The 20,935-nt window shown below is 68.5% G+C and overlaps 3 protein-coding genes across 3 annotated transcripts in view; 1 reads left to right on the forward strand and 2 right to left on the reverse strand.

Annotated features, from left to right (window-relative positions):
- Nucleotides 1-5,280: 5,280 nt before the first annotated feature.
- Nucleotides 5,281-11,962, forward strand: MYLK2 (myosin light chain kinase 2). The gene is given in 13 exon segments (XM_050907614.1): nucleotides 5,281-6,351; nucleotides 6,353-6,412; nucleotides 6,509-6,762; nucleotides 6,900-7,210; nucleotides 8,112-8,217; nucleotides 8,448-8,541; nucleotides 8,725-8,834; nucleotides 9,415-9,556; nucleotides 9,853-9,923; nucleotides 10,158-10,286; nucleotides 10,669-10,821; nucleotides 11,209-11,341; nucleotides 11,840-11,962. Coding segments are annotated over 13 exon segments (2,715 nt in total). The 3' UTR covers nucleotides 11,921-11,962.
- A 5,008-nt stretch (nucleotides 11,963-16,970) lies between these two features.
- Nucleotides 16,971-18,362, reverse strand: FOXS1 (forkhead box S1). Its single transcript, XM_050907418.1, has one exon. It carries the CDS (start codon nucleotides 18,360-18,362, stop codon nucleotides 17,022-17,024), a length of 1,341 nt encoding a protein of 446 aa, XP_050763375.1. The 3' UTR covers nucleotides 16,971-17,021.
- A 965-nt stretch (nucleotides 18,363-19,327) lies between these two features.
- The window catches only part of LOC127023500 (interferon regulatory factor 4-like), a 2,326-nt gene continuing 718 nt past the window's right edge, over nucleotides 19,328-20,935 (reverse strand). Inside the window, exons 2-5 of the mRNA XM_050907615.1 lie at nucleotides 20,659-20,760; nucleotides 20,180-20,575; nucleotides 19,898-20,016; nucleotides 19,328-19,782 (exon numbers count right to left, since the gene is read on the reverse strand). Of these exons, the coding sequence (XP_050763572.1) occupies nucleotides 19,642-19,782; nucleotides 19,898-20,016; nucleotides 20,180-20,575; nucleotides 20,659-20,760 (758 nt within the window). The 3' untranslated portion in view covers nucleotides 19,328-19,641. The remainder of the gene's footprint in view (nucleotides 19,783-19,897; nucleotides 20,017-20,179; nucleotides 20,576-20,658; nucleotides 20,761-20,935) is intronic.

A 20,935-nucleotide genomic window follows, 5' to 3' on the forward strand; every position in this document is an offset into this window, starting at 1 on the left:
TTTTTGGTGATATTGGGATTTCTCCCTGTCTTTTTCCCATCTACCTTGATGGGACCTGTCACGACACGACGGCAGCTTGTCTGGGGAAGTCCTGGGTGCTGATGGAAGCAGTTAAGCTGCTGACTGCATGCCCGGGTTGGTCCCCACCAGGACAGGCAGGCTGGCTGGCTTGTGTTACAGCGGCATGGCCGGGATTCAGGTTGGGGATGTTGTTCTCGCCTGCCCTGCTGCTCGATTTAGACGGGGTGTAGGGTTTCCTGGAGAACGGGCAGGGCTCGGCTGCACGGAGAGCCTCCCTTACCCGTGAAAAGCGTAAAGGTTAAAGTGTGCTGCCGAAGTTGTGACAACCGCGTAACTAGGGAACTGGCGTGCTTGATGCTTTGCCAGATATCCCCAGGACAGGCTGTTTTCCAGCTTCAGCCAATGTAGACTCTGGCTTAAGTTCCTGAATGGGGAGGGGAAAAAAAAAAAAACCAACACAACCCACCCCAGGCTGAGAAGCCTTGGTGGTGGTTGGTTTGCTTCCGTGCTCTGCAGAGACCTGCAGCACCGTGCTGCTCGTTGGGGCGTGGGTTTTTGGACCGAGGCATCCGAAATCCTGGTGTGCAGCAGCTATTTCCCTTCTTACAGTGCTACAGATCTTTCTTGCGAGGGGCCTGTCTTCAGCTTATTTCCCTTTGCCCGCAAATGACTTTTGTCTTGTAATAGTGCCGAACCATGGGACACTCATCCTTCACAGGCACCTCCTTTGGAGAACCATTTCCGTGGCTCTCCAGCACCGCAGCGCCCGCTCTCAGCGCTTTGCTTCCTCACCTTGTCCCAAGGCTTCGTGCCCGGACACCAACCCTGACTCCCAGTGAGTGTGTAAGATTGCGAGCGTCCTGGGAAGCCTGGCCGGCTTCCAGGCAGGCGCTCCTGCTCTCCTTGGAGAACTTTATCCCAGCTTTCACTGCACCAACCGGTCCGAGGGGGCTGTGGGGCACGGCTGTGATGCGTGGGCTCCTGATACCCTGCCTGGGGAGTGGACGGGCTCCTTCCACCCGGGGCTTGCCGGGAGGGTGCAGAGCCGAAGGCTGGCGGAGCGGTGGCATGCACGTGCCTGAAGTGACACTGGTGGCATCCAGGTGCCTGGCAGCCCTTGGCCGGAGGAGGGGAGAGGCAATTCCAAACTGTACGTTGGCGATGACAGTCGGTGGGCAGAGTCCCTGCTGCCCGAGGTGCCACGTCTAGCCAGTTATTCCTGCCGGCGTGCCCTGCGGAGGCCGAGTTGGGGGGACTCCCACTTGCCACGGGAGCGGTGGCCGTGGTCCCTGAGAGCTGTGGATGCCGGTGATGCTCCAACCTCTGCGCGTACACGACTGCATTGGCACTACCGGTTGGAGCCGTGTGCCTGCTTCTCTGTGATCCCTGTTGGTTCTCATCACATTCCAGGTCCTGCCTCTGATCTCGGGAAGAGGGAGGCTCTCCAGCACAGAGCCAGGCTCGCTGAAGCCATGAGTCTGAGCTGTGAGGGCCGGAGCGGGAGAGCCTGGTGTCTGCTTGGGAGCCCCTGGCTGCGTCCTGCTGAGCAAGCATTGCTCTTGCATTGGGGTGGTGGCGGTGGGTGCCTGAGGTGCTTCTGCCATCGCGCCACTGCTGAGGGGCTGCCGGTTTTGCTGTCAGGGCTAACTGGGCTCTGGAGGAGGCAGCTCCAGCTGCGAGTTTTGCTTTGTCCTTAGCTTAAACCTTGCCTGCGGGCTGCCTGTGCGGCAGGGCTGTGACTCGCGGCTGGAGGCTGCAGCAGCGAAGGAGATGGGAAGGTTCCCTTGGCCAGTGCTGCGATTGGGGCGAGCCATGGCAGCGCCGGCTCGCTCCCCTGCTCTCCAGCCGCCACCCGAGGCCAGAGCAGTGTCTCTCCCATACGTGAGGCACGTACCGGCCTTGGGCTCGGGCTGCTGCCTGTAGCAGGGGAAGGGCACTGGGGGGACCTTTTGTTTCTCCCTTTGCACAGCTCACTGGTGGTCTCCTCTGCAGCGGCGAGGAGGGCTGCAGTCCTGTCCTGCTGGCTGCTTACTCCTGCGCGATGCCCTGGGCCTTTGTGCTCCCCCCCCGGCAGCTGCCCGAGGCCAGGGCAGGAGCAGGCAGGACAGCAGCACCTCTGGGACACAGGGACAGCCGTGTCCCCATCCTGGCTCATCTTGCTCTCAATGCCATGTGTGAACTACAGCTCCTCTGGCAAAGCCTGACCCCAGCCCATGGTGCACGGAAGCTGGTGGCTCACTGGGAGCCGGGATTTGGCGACGTGGAGCAGCACTGTCCCTTCCCCTGCCTGGACAGCGTTGCATCCTCCTGGGAGGTGCTGCAGGCAAGGTGAGCACTGCCCTTGGAATGCTGCTGCCTGTGTTGGTGGCCTCGGCTGAGCTCGGCCACGCATGAGTCCCATGTGGGAGCAGCCGGGGTCAGTGCCCGGCAGGACTTGAGCTCCATGTGGCCGTGGGACGGAGAACTCGGGAGGAGGGACCTGGCCGTCAGCTGGCAGGGGCTGAGGCTGGAGGAGCCCATGGCAATCTCAGCCTCCTTTGGGGGCACCCGGCCCTGGGGAGAGCCCCGCTCCCCCAGCAAGTGCCAGTGCTCGGCCCTTTGCCGCCCTGTCCTGCCCGGCTGCCAGCAGAGCCCCGCAGAGGAGCAGGGTGCCCCTGCCCGCGCCCGCCTGGGGTAGCGAGGGGTGATGGGGAGCGGGGTCAGGAGGATGCCTGGTGTGGGGCAGCTGCCTGGCCCCCGGCAGCCTCTGCTGTCTCTTTTTTCTCTTGCCATGAGCTGCTCACACTGCTTTATCTCCTGTCACCGAGCTGCGGCCTCCCCTCTCCTCTCCCAAAGCAGCACTGGCTGCGGGCAAGGGGCCGAGCCCTTCCTCCTCTGCCCTGCGCTGGCCGCACTGGCGTTCCTGCTGCCCCGACATGATAAATGGATGTTCTGGGTTTTTAATAGTTGGTATTATTGGAGTGCTTTTGCCTGGCAGCACTGGCTGGGGAGGGCTGGCTCCAGTTACCAGGGGTTCCTCCTGCAACACCCCCCCCATCCCCTCCGCCCCCAGCAGAAACCCCAGCAGCGGGCAGCTGTCTGCGCACCCTTGGTGAGCAAGGCTTTCCTCAACTTAAGGTTCAAAGATTTAAAGTAAATGGGGCTCTGCTGGGCAGGGGAGCTAGGTGGAAACCTGGCGTAGCCCTTGGGAATCCATCGGCTTCAGGACTCTGCGTGGCAGGGCTCCGCTCGTGGCCTCTGCAGCCCCTGGCATGGTGCAGCCCACGGTGCCGCGCTCCCCAGGGGTTTTCCATGCCCAGGTTCAGCCCTGCGTTGTCCCTGAGGCCGTGCCCTGGGGTGCAGCACCCTGGCAGCACACGCTGCACCTTCAGCAGGAGCTGGCGATGCCCGTGCAGCACCCACGCACAGCCTGACCCCTCCGGGAGCCCCCAGCTCCTTTGTTTCTTTCCCTGATTCCCCAAAACACTTCATTTTGCAGGAAATGAGAGTCTTTCAATGGGTTCCTGGAGGAGGCTGCGGCCACTGGCCAGTGCCCGGTTCCCAGCTGCTGTCAGTTCCTTTTCAGGGACCGGCAGCGGTGCCCGGAGCCGGCGGTGCCCTCAGGTGCCACGTCATGCTCGTGGAGCGCACGGTCCTTCAGAGCTGCTCTCCCAAAAGGCTGGCACCAGTGGGCAGAGCCGGCCGCAGCTCAGCGGCACGGGGGGGCCGGCAGGCTGCTCCCAGACACCATCCCCATGGGGTGGCCAGTGGCCACCTTGTGTCACCTGTGGGTGCCTTGGAAGCACTTGGACCATGTCCGGCTCGGCCAGGCCACCCCCGTGGGATGTTTTTGGGGTGCTGCTGTAGCCGGTGCCAGCCCTCCCTGCGGTGCCGTGCCCGTCCCCTGCACCGTGTCTGTGCATCCCCGGCCCGCGGGCAACAGGGAAGAGTGGCGTGTCCTTTGAACGGGCTCCAGCAGTGACAGGTGCTGGGAAAGGCGAAGCGGGACGGCTCCCGCTGCTGTAAAGGATCCTCCTCTGCCTGCACTAATCCGGCTCCGTTACACCCGGGATAGAAGAGGCTGCTCCCTCCGGGCGCTGCCACAGTGCGGATGCTGCCCTCCTGACCACCCTCTGCACCGGGACCCAGGTAACGGGGCTGGGGGGGGTGGGGGGGGGGGGGGGGGGGAGGTCCCCATGGCTGCCCGCTCGGGGCACAGCAGTGGGGGGATCCCAGGGAGAGCGGAGCCCCCAGCCCCGGGAGGAATGCCTCTGTCCCCATGGGCTCCCCGTGCTGAGCTGTGGGACGCAGCGCCGCTCGGCTGGGAACCAACTGCTTATAGCTCCTGTCCCAGTAAGACCAGCAAGCGACTCCTCTGTTACTGGGATGGTCACTGGTGGGTTTATTCCGGGGCTGGGCTGTCCCAGCCTCTGGACGGTTGCGCAGGGGGGGTGTTTTGGGACAGGGTGAGGGAAGGTGGCCGGGCAGGGATGGGCAGCGGAGCCCAGGGCAGAGCGGGGATTTGGGGAAGGGGTGCTGGGCTGGAGGGGATGGGGTGGCAGCTCGTGCTGGCAGCCCGCACAGGTATGCGAGCACCAACGGGTCCCCTTGGTGGGGGGACCACTTGGGCAGGAGCTGTGGTCAACACCGGGCAGGGGGACGGGCAGCGCTGGTGGCCACTGGGGCCAGGGGTCTGCGTAGCCCCCGAGCAGATGGGGCTCTGCCTGCACGGCTGGACCTGCCTGTGCGGTTCGGGGTGGGCAGCGGTGGGGCCGTGCCGGGGATGCTTACCTCGCCTGATCCCCACCATGCCACCCTGGGGCTGGAGCCGCCGTCTCCTGCCCCGCCATGGGGGGACGTGGCCTTAAATTGGCACCCTGGCTGCGCCGCGCCGGCTGTTTGCACGCCGGAGGCCCCGTGGCAGCGACAGGTGCCGGCGTCAGGCCATCGATCAGTCACCGCCGAGCAGATACCGGGGCACAATGGGATGGTGCAAGGGACCGGTGGCCACGTGGGGCCCTCGGCTCGGTGGCAGGGGCACGGCTCCCGGCCGGGTGGCAGCAGCTCGCCCCTCTTCTGCAGGAGCAGAGCCGCTGCCCATGTCCCACCGTGCCCCTCTGCCGGGCGTCGGGTCTGGGGAGCCCTCAGCTTCTGTCTTCTCTCCCGCAGGAGCCTCGCTGAACCGGGAGCACCGCAGGGCAGCCGCCTCCTGCCCGGAGAGTCCCCATGGAGCAGGGCGGTGGGGTGGGCAGCATGCCCAGCGCTGGAGGGGCTGGCGGCATGGCCCCCCCTGAAGCAGAGGGCAACGCAGCTCCGGCAGCCCCCCAGGCTGCCCAGCCCCAGGCGGGGATGGTGCCGGCTGCCACCGAGGCGAAGGACGAGCCTGGGAAGGAGAAGGCTCCGGCTGCTGCCGCGGCTCAGGGCGGAGGGCAGGCAGAGCCTGGGAAGGAGAAGGCTTCGGGAGAGGCCGGAGGAGGGAAGGCAGAGCCGGCGGGGGAGACAGCCCCGACTGCTCCAGAGCCCCGGGATCGAGGGAAGGCAGCGGCGGCGGCTTCAGCTGCACAGCACGATGGAGGGCAGGCAGCACCTGCGGAGGAGAAGGTGCCGGCTGCTGCCAAGGCCCAGGATAGAGGGAAGGATGAGCCTGGGAAGGAGAAAGCTCCGGCTGCAGGAAAGCCCAAAGGCGGGAAGACAGCGCCCGTGGAGGGGAAGGCTCCAGCTGCTGCCAAGCCTCAGGATGGAGGGAAGGACAAGCCTAAGAAGGAGCAAGCCTCTAGCGGGTTAGAGGCTGAGGGTGGTGGGAAAGCAGAGTCCACGGAGGAGAAGGCTCCGGCTGCAGCGGAGGCTCAAGGAGGGAAGGCAAAGGCCACAGAGGAGACAGCCCTGGCTGCAGTACAGGCTGGGGATGGAGGCAAAGAAGAGCCTGCAAAGGAGAAAACCATGGCTGCTGCAAAGAAGGTGCCAGCTGCTGCAAAGGCTCAGGATGGAGGGAAGAAAGCTGCAAAGGCAGAGAAAACCCCAGCTGATAAAAAGCCTGCAAAGGAGAAGGCTCCAGCTACTGTAAAGGCTCAGGATGGAGAGAATAAAGTGGCAAAGGCAGAAAAAGCCCCAGCTGCGAAAAAGGCTCAAGATGAACGCAAAGAGGAGCCTGCAAAGCAGAAAGCCACAGCTCCTGCAGAGAAGGCCCCAGATGCTGCCAAGGCTCAGGATGGAGACAAGGCAGCAGCAAAGGCAGAGAAAACCCCAGCTGCAAAAAAGGCTCAAGAGGGAAGCAAAGAAGAGTCTGCAAAGGAGAAAGCCCCGGCTGCTGCAAAGGTGCAGGATGGAGGGAAGAAAGCTGCAAAGGTGGAAAAAAACCACAGTTGCATCAAAGGCTGAGGATGGAGGCAAAGAAGAGCCTGCAAAGGAGAAGGTCCCAGCGGCTGCAAAGGAGAAGGTCCCAGCGGCTGCAAAGGAGAAGGTCCCAGCGGCTGCAAAGGAGAAGGTCCCAGCGGCTGCAAAGGAGAAGGTCCCAGCGGCTGCAAAGGCTCAGGATGGAGGAAAGCAAGCTGCAAAGGTGGAACCTCCCCCAGCTGCAGCAGAGGCTGGGGATGGAGGCGAGGAGCCTGCGGAGGCGGCAGCCACGGCTGCTGCGAAGGCTCAGAGTGAAGGGGAGAAAGTGGCAAAGGCGAAGGAATCGGACGAGCAGCAGCAGCCGAGAGGCCCCGAGCCCCCGCGCCCGGCTCTGCTGCAGAGCCTGAGCTGCCCAGCCACCTGCCAAAGGTACCCGCACCCTCCTGGGATAGGGTCCCCTCTCCTCGCTGCTCCCTGGGGAGCCCCGGGTCCCTCTGGGCAGAGGTGGGTGCTGGGCTCGGGGGTCTGCTGGCTGGGCTCTGCTCACCTCCTGCTTCTGCTTCCAGGGAGGATCAGCCCTGGGCAGAGGCAGCGGCGATGGCGACGATACCGGAGGAGACCACGGCGGCGGAGCCGAGAGAGTGTCCGACAGAGCCTGGCCCTGCCCCGCCAGCCCTGGGGGACCTGCAGCCTGCGGGGAGCCCTGGCACCCCGCAGGAGAGGACATTGCCCAGTGCCGCAGGGCAGCCCCCAGATCCCGCCGGGGCCACGGAGCAGCCTGGCCCTGGGGGGCAACCATCCTCGACGGAGGCAGAGCCACCCCCCAGCCCCTACCTCACCCCCGATTTTGGGAAGGAAGACCCTTTTGAGATACTGGGTAAGGCTGTGAGGTGCCTGCCTTGTCCTTGCACCCCGGGACCCTCTGCGGGGCGGCAGCCCGGGGTCCCCCGCGGCCCTGCCTGCTGCCTGCACTGCCCTCCCGTGCTGCCGGCTCATGCTGTTGGCTCGTCGCCTGCCCTGTGGCCTTCGAGCTCCTGTTTCACTGTAAACAGGGCTAAATGCGTCGCATCCCCTCCCCGGGCTGCTCCGGCCGCAGCCTGGCACGGTCCCCGCGGCCGGGGCTGCCCGGGAGGAAGAGGAGCCCAGGGAGTGACAGCCACCGCCTGGCCGGTGGCAGGGGACAGCGTGTCCCCATGTCCTGTACCGCTGTCCTTGCAGGGATGGCAAGGCTGGGGATGCACCCAGCTCGGGGGCAGTGGGTGCTCGTGGGGCTCCCTGTGAGGCCAGCTCCGGGAAGGGTGGCCCAGGACTGGGTGCGTGGGGTCCATCCTGGGAGGGGGAGCCGGGACGTGGTGGCGTGGGAGGGGTGGTGGCCCAGAGAGGGTGACACGCAGCAGCGTGGCCTGGAGAGGGCGAGCGTGACACACGGGATGGTGGGGAGCGGGTGAGCGGCAGGGTGGGTGCCATGCAGCAGGGTGGGTGCCATGCAGCAGGGTGGGTGCCATGCAGCAGGGCGACGCTGCGGGCAGTGGCGAGGGACCCATCGGGGGATGCTGCATCCCCCGGTGCAGCAGGCAGCCAGGAGACCCTGATTTGCAGCCAGGCACTCAGTATCTGGCCGCATCCTGCACCCACAGGCTTGGCTGGGCTGTGCTGTGCTGCTGGGTGCCTGCCTTCACCCTGCACCGGGGTGCAGCCTGGGGCACCCTAGAGGTGCCCAGCGGTGGGGTCCCCGCCGGGTACCTCCCCTTCTCACCCCAGCCCTCCTCTCTGGGCAGATGACGTCCCTCCGCCGCCGGCGCCCTTTGCGCACCGCATCGTCACCCTGCGGTCTGCCAACGTCAGCTCCCAGTTCAACCTCAGCTCCAAGGATATCCTGGGAGGGTAAGGAGGGGCCCCGGGAGAGCGCGGGATGCCCGGCTTTCCCCCGGCACTGCCCTGAGCTGCTGTCCAGCCTTGGGCAATGGTCCTGGGTCGATGGGACTTCTCTGGCCATGATGGGTTGGTGCCTCAGGCAGGATGGGAGCGGTGGGCAGCACCCCAGAGCAATGTGGGGGTCCCCAGCAGCCTGGATGGCTGATGGTGTTGGCACATCTCCCTCTCTCCCTCCCCAGGGGCAAGTTTGGCGAAGTCCACATATGCACGGAGAAGCAGACGGGGCTGAAGCTGGCAGCCAAAGTGATCCGGAAGCAGGGCGCCAAGGACAAGGTCTGACCGATGCTGGGGCGGGGGGCTCCTCCTGGCCATGGTGCCACCAGCAAGTGGCATGGCCGAGGTGCTGGGTGGCAGCGTCGTACCCCGTGTGTCCCCGGTGCTGTGACACAGCCTGTCCCGGTGCCGGTGGCTCGGCCAGCGCTGACACCCTGCACCACCACGGGGCTACTTCTGCAGGAGATGGTGCTGCTGGAGATCGACGTGATGAACCAGCTGAACCACCGCAACCTCATCCAGCTCTACGACGCCATCGAGACGCCCCGGGAGATCATCCTCTTCATGGAGTTGTGAGTGCCGGGGCGGTGCCGCGTGGGGCCCGATGCCTGGGTGAGGGGCACCATTGCGGGGGATGCTCCAGAGATGGAGCAGATGTGCCGGCCGCTCACCAAGCAGAAGCAGTTGGCCCCAGGGAATGTCCTTCACCTCGCCCGTTCCCTCTTGGGCACCTCCTCATCTCACGCTGGGCTCGGAGGCAGCCTCGGGCTCTGCCTGGCCGGGACAGCATCTCCTTCCATCGCGGCTGCGTTGAGGGTGGAGATGACCCAAGTCCTTCCCACACAGCTCCTTTTCCCCCTGCCCACTTGCTCCAGGGAGACTGGGGCCATGCTGGGGCTGTTCTGCTCTACAAACCCTGAGGGAACTGGGGTGTTTTGGGGTAACCCTCCCTCCCCTGGGCCTGCCTTTGGCGGGGGGTGTGTGTGTGTCTAATTCCAGCACACACGCATCCCACCATGGCTCCGCTCAGCCTCTGCCCCAGTATCTCCATGGTGGGGCTGGGCCAGGGTCCGTGGGGCAGGCAGGGGGCTCTGCAGGAGGGTGGCCCGGGGCAGGGAGCCCCGGGTGACCCCGCGGTCCGTCCCCACGCAGCGTGGAGGGTGGCGAGCTCTTTGAGCGGATCATCGACGATGACTACCACCTGACGGAGGTGGACTGCATGGTGTTCGTCCGGCAGATCTGTGAGGGCATCCGCTTCATGCACCACATGCGCGTCCTCCACCTCGACCTCAAGGTGCGGGGCCGGGGGGTGACAGCAGGGGCTGGGGGGTGACGGCACGGGCCGGCCGCTGCTCACGGGGATGGGGGAGGCCGGGGCGCAGGGGGGCAGCGGGTGTTTGCAGCCACCGAAGCGGGGAGCGCTGCGTGCTGGCCTGAGCCCTGCTGTGCCCGTGAGGGCAGCGTGTCCCCGACACCAGCCAGCCATGGGAGGGATGCCTGCAAGTCGGTATTGCTCTGGCGCGGGTCAGCTGCAAGACCCGTAGGTTGTCACCTCTCGGTGGTGGGGCAACGGTCTCCCTGTCCCCACAGCCCGAGAATATCCTCTGTGTCGCTGCCACCGGGCACATGGTGAAGATCATCGACTTTGGGCTGGCTCGAAGGTGCCGTCTTCCCCCCTCGGCTCCATCCCTCCTCCCCGTCCCCCTCCCACCCTTCGGCCCTACGCACCCTCGGGGTGCTGGGAGCCCTGGGACCTGCTCTGGGCTGTGGCTTTGCCCGCGGCTCTCCCTGAGTGGCACGGGAGAGCTGGGGAGGGCAGTGCCTGCCGGGAGGGGGGGCAGTGGTTTGGGGGAGCAGCCTGTCCCCCTCCTGCTGACTCACCCCCCCGGCTGCAGGTACAACCCCCAGGAGAAGCTGAAGGTGAACTTTGGCACCCCCGAATTCCTCTCCCCCGAGGTGGTCAACTACGAGCAAGTCTCCTACTCCACGGACATGTGGAGCATGGGCGTCATCACCTACATGCTGTACGTCAGGGCTGTGCGGGGGGCTGCCAGCACCGTGCCGGGGCAGAGCTCCCCGGGCATGGAGCCGTCCCCAAGCCGTACACGTGCCTCGGGCACCCGGCTGCTTGGTGGGCTGGGGGAGAAGGGCAGGTGGGGCTGGGGGCCGGGAGGCAGCGAGCGGGGCTGGGGAGTGTCTGTGCCCGCATCTGCAGGCAGGAAAAGGCTCAGCCCAGCTGCAGGCAGGAGCGCAGCATGGTGCCAGCAGCCACACACCACCTCCCCTCTCGGGGCCACCCTGCCTCACCCCCTGGGGCAGCCCTGGCCAGATTGGCTCCGTTCTGGGGGCATCTGGGAGGTGCTGCAGCCTGAGGGCACCCAGCTTCTCACCCCCCTGCACCCCCAGGCTCAGCGGCCTCTCCCCCTTCTTGGGTGACAACGACACCGAGACGCTCAACAACGTCCTGGCTGCCGACTGGTACTTCGACGAGGAGACCTTCGAGAGTGTCTCCGATGAGGCCAAGGACTTCGTCTCAAACCTCATCATCAAGCAGAAGAGGTGCGAGGCTGGCAGCGGCCGTGGGAGGTCCTGGGGTGGGCATCCCCAGAGCTGCGTGCCCAGCCCCGGGGTACCACGCGCTGCCCTCTGCACCGGGACCAGCAGCATCCCCTGATGTCCTGTACCAAATGAGCCTCGCAGGGCCCTGCCCTGGCTCCTGGCTGTCCCCAGCAGAGCCCCGCGTCCCTCCAGGCTCCCCTGCCCCGAGCAGGACGTGCTGGACCACTCGAGGTCCTGCCCAGCCCCACCGGTCCCTGGGCACATCCCTCCGGCTGGTTCCTCCTTGCAGGTTTCTGGGGTTTTGGGGCTCTTGGGCGGCTGGAGAAGCGGGGGTGGTTGGGGAGAGGGGGCCCGAGCAGGGGTGACCCGGGCTCCTCTCACCCCCAGCGCCCGGATGAGCGCCGGCCAGTGCCTGCAGCATCCCTGGCTCAACAACCTGGCAGAAAAGGCCAAGCGCTGCAACCGCCGGCTCAAGTCCCAGGTGCTGCTCAAGAAATACGTCATGCGGCGGCGCTGGAAGGTGCGAGGGGCCGGCATGGGGACGAAGAGGGTCAACGCCATCGGGAGAGCTGGTGGGGGGGCTGCCAGCCTCTGCCTGTCCTGGCGGATGGCATCTGGGACAGGGAGGATGGCTCTGTCTTGCTCTGCTGCTGGCAGCCGGGGCACAACGGCTGGGGATCCCTGAGCCTGGAGGAAGGGCTCCGCAGCACCAGGGTCCTTGCGTGGGTGCCCCCGAGGTGGGGCCCCCCTCAAGCATAGGTCCCTTTGAGGTGGCCTCCCCTGAGCCGATCCCAAGAGCACCTTTTAGGAGCAGGAGTGGTGTCGGGACAGAATGTAGGGGATGATCCCCAGCGTCAGCCCTGCGCTCCCCTCCCACGCAGCCTGGCTGAATGGGTGCCCGGGTGGCTGCCCGCTCCCCAGCCCGGCTCCTCACCAGCCCCGGAGCGAGGTCTGGCTCAGCCTCTGGAGCCGCAGCCCTCGCGGGAGGATGAGCATCTCTCCTCTTCCCCCTTTACAGAAAAACTTCATCGGGGTGTGTGCTGCCAACCGCTTCAAGAAGATTACCAGCTCGGGGTCGCTGACGGCGCTGGGCGTCTGAGCGGGGGCTCCTGGGGGAGCCTGAGCCACGTGTGAGTCGAGGCCAGAGAGGAACTGCTTCAGAGGGTCCCGCGTCAGTCTTGCTTCTGGATGGCAGCAGGACCTCGCTGGGGTCCTCGCTTCCCACCGCGGGGGCCAGGGGCTGGAGCCGCGCAGCCCCCTCCCTGCCTGTGCTGCTGCCAGATGGCTGCTCTGGACCCCACGCCGCTGCGGCGCGCGCTGCACCCCTGCTCCGTGCCCCACGCCACCGCCACCACGGGTGCTGCTCTGCTGCGTCCCCTGGGGCTGTGCCCTGCCTTGGCAGCCAGGGCTCCTCACCCGCACCCGCTGCTGCAGAGCCGCTCTGCCGAGCTCATCCCACCCCGGGCGGCATTGCTGCACTGGGGACCCGCTGCTGGGGATGCCGGCAGCACGCTCCTGGGGCTCCAGCCTTCCCCATTCCCATTGAGCCAATGCTCCCATCTGGATTTCCTCGGACTGCGAGGCCCGCTCCTGAGCGGTGGTTTCTGACCTCATCCCTGGCCCGGCTGCGCGATGCCCGACCCGCAGCATCCCTGCTCCGCTCGCGCTTCCTTCCCGTGGCCTCGGAGGAGAAAGGGCCGCTCTGCCTGGGCCGCCATGCGTGCTTGCCGCTGCCTTGGACCCAAGACTTGCGCGCTCTGCCTGTAAATGCCACAGCCCTGCCCTGCCTTCGCTGTCGCTGGACCCCCGAGCTGCCTGACCTCCCCTTCCCAGCGCTGTGGCTTGGCGTGGGGATGCCGGAGGGCAGGCGTGGACCCTCACCCTGGCGCTTTGGCACCGGGGCCGGGGTTGAAGTGCCTCCTCCCTGGCCAGCCGGCCGTGCGGGAGCGGAGCTGGCCCCGAGCTGCTGCTCGCACAGGAAGGGAGGAAGCAGCGAGCATGCTTCCAGCAGGATCCCCAGCTGGGAGCCAGCGAGGGAAGAAGGAGGCTTTGTGTTCCTCCTGCCCTCCCTGCCCTTCGGCTCTGCCAGCGGGGGAAAAACACAACCTCTGCTTCACCCGTCCCCGCCAGATCAAGATGAGCGAGGCGTCCTAATGCAGAGCAGCTGGACCGCGCTCCCCCGCTCCGGCGAGCATCGCTCCAGCCCCGACCACCAACACACAGGAACTGCCGGGCGGCGGCTGCGGCCGCCAGCTCCCCCCGCCGCGCGCGGGGGCTCCCCAGGACCGGCCGGGCTGTGGGAGGCGGGTGTTGCCCCCCCCCGGCTCCTCCGCCTCGCCCCAAACCCCTTCCCCTCTGCCTGCGCCCCTCGGGGCTCCCCGGTGCTGCCAAAGGATGGGCATCCCCCGGGCTTTGCAGCTTCCAGCCTTGCCTGCTGTGGGAAGGGATGGGGGGGTGGCGGGGGGTTCCCGGGCTCCCCCTGCCCTCCAGCTTTGGCTTTCGCCGTGGCTGAGCCCCCCCCGCCCGAGCCAGGGCTGCGTGCTTGCTCCGGGGCTGCCTGTGCCCTCTGCGCCTGCTGGAAAAACCCTGGGGAGAGACGGAGGGAGGCACTGGCCCCCCAGCCCCGCCGGCTGCAGCAGGTGAAGGGACTTTGGGCTTGTCCCCACGGGGCAGCGGACATGGCTCCCGGGGCCCTGCCCGATGCCTGCGTCCTGCCCGGCTCTTGCCTTCTTGTAAATAAATGTACAGGTCTGCCCGCAGCCCATGCCTGCCCTGCTTCCCTGGGGGGGCTGCTCCTGGCCCCCTCCCCGGGCCACTGCTCCCACCCGTGTGGCCCGTGCAGCCACAGTGTGAGGGCTGCAGATAAGCGAGGAGGGGACGGGGAGCGGCGTCTTGTCCCCAGGGTAGAGGGGACAGAGAGAGGCCCCGGCTGTGCTGGGGACGGGGACCGCCTGCTGCGTGCCAGGCAGCCCACAGTGCTGAGGGGTTCTGGTCTTTGCACCCTGTGGCTGTGCAGCAGCAACCGGCTCTGAGCACCCCAGGGTGCTGGGGGAAAGGAGGGAAGGGGACGGATGGATGGATGGTCGGTCAGAGGTGTCCTCACAGCTTCAGCATCTGCCCCAGTGGGGTGGGTTGCCCAGGCAAGGGCTGGTGGGGGGCCAGTGCCCCTCTGGCCGGTGAGGCTGCAGCCAGCCCCGAAGCGGTTAAGGCTACCCGGGCCCTGACGCCGGCTCCCGCCGCGGGCGTCCCTCCCAGCCGCTTCCTGCCGGCAGCCTTTGACCGGTTCCTGTCGGTGACCACCCTGCGGGCCTGGAAGCCAGCGCAGCCCCATCTGGTTTGAGTTACGCTCCGCGGCGGTGACGTCTCCTTCCTGTCTGGCCCCAGGAGCCGCGCGTCACACCGGCCCCGGCGGGCCACGGGGGCTGCAGGGCCCTGCCACGGGGTGGCCCGTGGGGCTCCCGGCTGGGCTGTCGCCCCCAGACGCTCCTGGCACCCCGAGCCTCTCTGGGGGATCAGTTCCTGGACACAGCCCTGCGTGTGCACGGCTGTGGCACGGGGATGCACTGGCACCAGCACATCCCAGTGCTCCAAGGCCAGGATGAGGGATCCCCACCCCACAGCCCTGTTTGGCTTCTCCAGCCCCCTCCTCTCCTGCCCCAGGACCCCACAGGGACACCCATCACACCTCCATCGCGGCCAGAGGAGTGGGGCTGTGGGGCTGGCACCTGTGGGAGCAGCCGTGGCCCCATCCCGTGCTCCTGGCCGAGGGGCAGGGCAGGGCTTGGGAGCCCCCCAAGCCCCAAGGAGGGGACCGGTCCCGCCGGGGCCGATGGGCATGGTGACAGGGCTGGTCCTGGTCCAGCCCAGGCCAGGGCAGCTGGTGCCATCCCTCATGGGGGGGGTCCTCGTCACCCCCACGGACACACGGCGCAGTCTGGGGTGTGCGCACACGTGTCCACAGCATCCATCCCCGGAGCCTTGAGCACTCACACAGAGCAGCACCCTTTCCCCATTCCTGCCTGCACCCCGACCCTGTGGCACCCAGCCTGCCTGTACAAGCAAGGGGCCCCGCAGGCAGAGCAGGGAGGGAAGGGGAGCGGGCAAACTTCCTGCACCAGCACCCAGCGGCACCGCCGGCGGCAGCAGCAGGTTCGCCCCATGACCGGGTGCAGCCCAGTGCCCGGCCATGGCACGGCCCGTGCTGGGAGCGGGCAAGCGGGCTGGGAGCCAGGCCACCCACTGCGAGCCGGGAGCGAGCTGGGGAGGAGGGAGGGCAGGGAGAGCAGCGGGCCCGCGGCCTGGAGCCGGGATGGGCGCGGAGAAGGGGAGCACCGGGAGAGCGGATGGCCCCGGTCTGCATGCCCAGGGTAGTGCAGGCTGCTGGGCTCTGTGAGACGGGGGTCCCCATCCCTGGGGGCTGCAGCGTGGGGCGGGGGGGGGGGCGGGCAATGGGATGCGCCACGCGATGCCACGCTGCTCCCAGCGCAGGGACCCCAGCCTGGGGCACCGTGTGGGGCCGGGGCCGTGCGTTCCCAGGCGGCGGCGGGAGCCGGGGTGGGCGATGGGCCCGGCCGCGCTGCGTGGGAACCAGACGGCCCCTGGGCACGGCTGCGGCGCTCGCTTCCTCCCGCGCCCCCGGGGACCGCGCGAAGGAGGGGGCTGAGGTCAGCCGCGCTCGCCGCCGGCCGCTCCGGAGACGCCAGCATGATGTAGGCGCTCAAATATTGTTTTCCACTGGGGAGTGAAAAAAAAAAAAAAACCAAACCAGGGAGAAGAGAGGCCCAGGGCTGAGTGGCCGTCCCCGCTGATGAAGGGCGGCCCCCCTCGCCCTGCCCGGGGCTGGGACGTGGCCACGGCCCGGCAGCAGCCGTCTGGGGGCTGATAACAGGGCTGATGTGGCCACGGTGCTCCCGGTCGCAGAGTGACGCCAGTGCTGTCCCTCCCTGCCAGCACGGCCCCTGAAGAGACCCCCGGGACTGGCCAAGCTGGGGTCCCACTGGCCTTGGAGGGTTGAGGGGCTCTGCCATAAACCTCCTCCCCACAGCAGCGTGGCAAGCCCCTGCCAGCCCGGCGTCCTCCCCCCCGTGCCCGCCCTGGGGCTGGCTGTGCCGTGGGGTCCAGGCATTGCTTCTCCTGGGGTCCCCCCTCTCCCAGCCTGTGGTGGGCAGGTCAGGGGCACAGGCATGGGCACAGCCCCTCGCTTTGCCAGCGTTGCTCTGGCCCCACTCCAGCGCTGCGGAGACGCTGGCCCGGCTGTCCTGGCAGCACGTGGGAAGGGGCTGGCGATCAGGTCACAGCCCGGGGCTGTGTGGGGACCCCTGCCCGCCCCAGTGCCCCCCAGCCTGGCCGGCTGGAGCAGGCCCCCATGCCCAGCCTGGTGCCGGCAGAGGTGACTCAGCCGGTGCCTCCTCACCGGCAGCCGCCCGGCGTGATTCAGGTCAGAGGAATCCACTTTCCCCGGCCGTTCCCATCGCAGCCGTGGCCCCTGGCACAGCCCGGCTCTGGGGGCTGCCCTGGCCTCGCGGTGTCTGCAAGGACCTGGTGGGACCCCAGCCAGGCACCGGCACAGCCCCGAGCAGGGACAGAGAGGGGAGGGAGCCCTGTCCCTGCCAGAGCAGAGCCCCCCACACCGTGCCACCACCCCCTGCTCCTCCCCAGCATCTCTCTGGGGCCACGCGCTGAGGCTGGTGCCGGTTGTGCCATGTGTGGCACCCAGGGCGAAGCCGGGCACTTTGAGCGGTCCCAGGCGCAGGGAGGCAGCAGCGGGGCTCCGCTGGGGCTCGCTCCTTCTGCAGCACGTCCCCCTGCCCCTCATGGACAAGGTTCCCTCCTGCTACCCCGGGACGGGGTTTTGGGGGCTCCTGGCCCCACGTTGCAGCAGGACCTTGTCCCCAGCATCTCCCAGGGACACAGGACCTGGACACGGGTGCCCTGACCCAGGCCATGCCCTGTCCCCCCCCGCCGCAGCCTCACCATCCAGCCGGTGATTGCTGATGGAGGGACCAGCGGGGATGAGGGCTGTGCCGGGTGGCCTCGGGGACGCATGTCCCCCAGCCACCGCCCAGGCTGGGGCAGAGGGTCCCCAGCTCACCCCTGCCCGCTGCCCACCCCGAGCGGGGCGCAGAGACCACAGAGGCAGCGTTGGGGAACGTGCTTTATTCGGTGCCGGGGCCGGGGGCATCCCGGGGTGGGCCAGTCCCTCACTCGAAGAAGAACATGCCGGGTGTCCGGTAGAGGCAGGGGGGCAGCCCCAGAGGGTAGCCATTGCCCCCCTGCAGCGGGATCGCACCCCCCGGCCCCCATGGCTCCTTCTGCTCGCCTGCCCGCGGTCCTGCGGCCCTGAAGGGTGGCTGGCGGGGGGCGGCGGGGGCCGGGGGGGCCGCGGCCAGGAGATGCTCCAGCGCTGCGCCACACGGCCGCTCCTTCACGCAGAAGCTCAGCGCCTGCACCCGGCACTGGTAGCTGCCACCCAGCGCCTCGGGCCCTGACCGGCCGAAGGAGCCGAAAACGGGCAGGGGGGGCTGCGCGTAGCCCTCCCCTTCCAGGAAGCAGGACGGGGGGGGCTTGCCCGTGCCCAGGAGGGTGCCAGGGAACGCGGGGGGCACCTGCCCAAAGGGCTGGCCTGGCCCCAGCCCGGGGGCGGCCGGCTCCTCGCCTTCCAGCTGCCCCGGGGGGGTGCCTGGGGGGGCCGGGGAGTCCTGCGGGGGGTCCCTGGGCTGGGCGGGCAGCAGGGTGGGCAGCAGGGCAGGGTGCGGTGCCGGGCGCTCACCGGGCAGCGGGTACTGACCTGGCCGGGGCAGCTGCAGCGCCGCCGGGAGCCCCCCGAAGACAGTCTCCTTGGGCAGGCGGCTCTCCGGGGGGGCAAAGAACGACCCCTTGGGCTGCGGCACGTCCGGCAGGTACAGGCAGGGCTGCCTGGCCTTGGGCGGCTGCCGCCGGGCGCAGGGCTCGGCGCACCCCAGCACCCCGGTGCCCTCGGGGAGCGTGGCGGGGCTTGGCAGGCGCCCAGTGGCCGCCGGTGAGGCATAGCCCCCCTCCGCCTTGCCCTCCTCGGGCAGCGGGGCAGGGGGCAGCCCCCGTGCCCGGTGCCTGGGGGGCTTCCCGCGCCCCTCGTCCCCCTCGGCACCCGGCGCGTCCCGGAGGCCCCTCTTCCTGGTGAAGCGCCGGCGGCGCCGCAAGAAGCTGCCGTTCTCGAACATGTTGTAGCAGTCGGGGTCGAGCGTCCAGTAGTTGCCCTTGCCCGGCTTCTTGTCGTCGCGGGGCACCTTGACGAAGCACTCGTTAAGGGAGAGGTTGTGGCGGATGCTGTTCTGCCAGCCCTGCTTGTTCTCGCGGTAGAAGGTGAAGCGGCCCATGATGTAGCGGTAGATGCCGCTGAGCGTGATGCGCTTCTCGGGCGCGCTCTGGATGGCCATGGTGATGAGAGCGATGTAGCTGTAGGGCGGCTTGGTGGCCTCGGGGCTGGGGAAGGGGCCGCCGGCCGGCTCGGGGGCCGGCGGGCTGCGCAGCGCTGCGTCGCCGACGGGGAGGTCCGGCTGCATCCTCTTGGCCAACCGCAGCTTTCCCGCGCCGCCGCCGCCGCTGCCGCCGCTCCCGCTCTGCCGCTCGGCCCCAGCACGGCCCGTTAAAACTCGCCGGCGGCCCAGCCTCCCGCGCCTGGCCGGCGAGGGGGCGGCGGGCCCCTCCTCTCCGGGGCCGCCCAGGGCGGAGCGGGGCTCCGCCGTCCAGCGCTGGTCCCTGCGGACGGACAGACGGACGCGCCGCCAAGGCCTGCGGCCAGCAGCCAGCGGCCCCGGGGCTGGCACGGCCGCGGCCTCCCCGGGGCAGAGGCGGGCAGCGCTAGCCTTGGCCGAGCTCCGGACACGGCCCCCGGCTCCCCCAGCCCCTCTTCCCACGGGAGGTTCCCACGACCTGGGTCTCATCCTGCCCTGCCCACGATGCGCAGCCGGGCCCCGGCTGGGGATGGCGGGGGGCTGAGGGGGGTGCTGCTGGCGGGACTGGGGCTGCTGCCAGCCCTCGGCTCCCCACCCGCCCCCTGCCCACCCCAGCGCCTCGGCCCCCACCCCCAGCCTGCGGTTGTGCCGGATCCTGTGCACCGTGCCAGATCTCTGCTCTGTGCCAAGTCCCCGCACCGTGCCCAGCCAGGACACTGCCTCCAGGGTGCAGCACGGCCCCCACCTTCCAGGAACCCCCTCACTCCACTCACCAGGGGAAACTGAGGCACGGGCAGCGAGTGCCTTTGGGACAGGCTCCCGCGTCACCGGGTCGGCAGAGCAGCTAACGGGGACCTCGCCGCTGCCTGCACCCCCTGCCACGGGGCCAGGACCCGGGGCAGGACAGGTCTTGAGCTGGCGCAGGGGCAGAGGGGTCGGCTCACACCGTCCCCCACGGCTGGGGCTGAGCTGGCTTTGCCCACAGCATGAGGCTACCCAGGCTCGGCTCCCCCAGCTGCCCGTACACCCCTCGGACTGGCACCAGCCCCCCACGCCGGAGCCAGCGGTACCGAAATACAACCTTTATTTCTAAGGTTTGCGAACGGTGAGTCCCGGCAGTGCAAGGCACGAGGACAGAGCTGGCTCTGCTCCGGCTCACCAAACAAGCACAGAGCAAATCCCACCCGGGTGGCTCCCGGGGAATAAATACAGCGATCTGCGCGGCGGCGGCGGCGGTGGCCGTCCACCCGCCCGCATCCAGCCCCGCAGCGCTGAGCGCCCCGCGCACACCAGCTCGGGGAATGTGGCCGGAGCGGGGCCGTGGGGCAGCAGAGCATCCCGCTCCGAGGCTTTGTCGTGACTGGGCTCTCCTCCCGCCCGCCCGGGCTCAGGGCTGGCAGAGCTGTTTGAGGACGCGGATAATGTGGCTGGAGGCGCCGGGGGTGCAGGGCTGGGGGGAGTCGCGGAGCAGCGTCGGCCCCATGCGCTGGGCGTGATGGAAGAGCTCCCGCGCAAACACCGGCTCCACCTGCGGAGGCACAGAGCCGACGGAGGACGGGCGCAGGTCCGTGTGCCCCCTGACCGCGACGGCCCCGGCGCCCAGCTCGGTGCCGCCGCGAGCGCCAGCCCCGGTGCGTACTCACGTGGGCCATGATGAGCTTCTGGAAGTGGTGCCCGGCGCTGGTGGGGTATTCCTCCCCAAAACACAGGTGGATCTGGTACTGCGGCATGGGCTGCCCGTGGCTCAGGTACCCCCGCAGCTCTGCAAGACATCAGCCCCGTCAGGGGACACGGGGTCCCCGTGGCCCCGCAGCCCAGAGCAGCCGCACCGGGGCAGGACCTGGCCCCGTTCCCGAGGGGATCAGGGTCTCCCGGGGCAGGGGCCGGCGGAGCCCGTGCGCCCGGGGCGGCGGGTGGGCACTTACGCTGCAGGAACTGCTGCGTGTCCAGCAGCTTGTAGGTCTTCTCCCTCTCCAGCTTGTTGGGCCAGTCCCTGTGCGGGGCCAGTGGCCCGTTCCAGTACACCCTGCCCTGGCACTGGCGCTTCATGAAGACCCCCTCCGGCGCTACCCACAGCAGCACACCGCGCTCCAGGTGGGGCAGGAGCCGCTCCAGCACGTCAGTCATGCCGGCCACCCGGCCGCTGCCGCCGAGCACCCGCGGCGGGGGGAACTCGATCTGCTCCATGCAGGAGGGGCCGTAGAGGCGCTCGCTGTCAGCCAGGACGGCGCGGGAGGTGATGCGGCAGCCCTCGGCCGTGCGCGTGGTGACCTCCTTCACCAGCACATCGCAGTAGTAGAGGCGGACATGGAGCCAGCAGTCTGGGGCGAGGGGAGGGTCAGCTCACGGGCAGCCCGGTCCAGGGGGGCCACCCAGGGCACTGCCCGGCCAGCGTGGCTCCTACCTGAGTGGTTGACGTCCTCCACGGGGAGGTAGGATGGGGGTCCGGGGAGGAGGTGGCCGTGGGTTGGGTTCCAGCCGTAGAAGACTCCCCTCACGTGGTACCCTGGGCCAGGGCAGAGACGAGGTGGTAAAGGGACGTGGGCAGCTGTCCCCGAGGGCTCCTGGGTGCTGTCCTGGCCCCAGCCCTTGGGCCAGGCGGGCAGCAGGGTCCTTCCCACCACTGCTGCTTGTTACTGGGCCTCGTTAAAGCCCCTAAGTGCATGATCAAGTGGCTTTGC

The sequence above is a fragment of the Gymnogyps californianus genome, chromosome 17 (assembly GCF_018139145.2).
Source record: "Gymnogyps californianus isolate 813 chromosome 17, ASM1813914v2, whole genome shotgun sequence".
In the NCBI taxonomy this organism is placed as follows: Eukaryota; Metazoa; Chordata; class Aves; order Accipitriformes; family Cathartidae; genus Gymnogyps; species Gymnogyps californianus.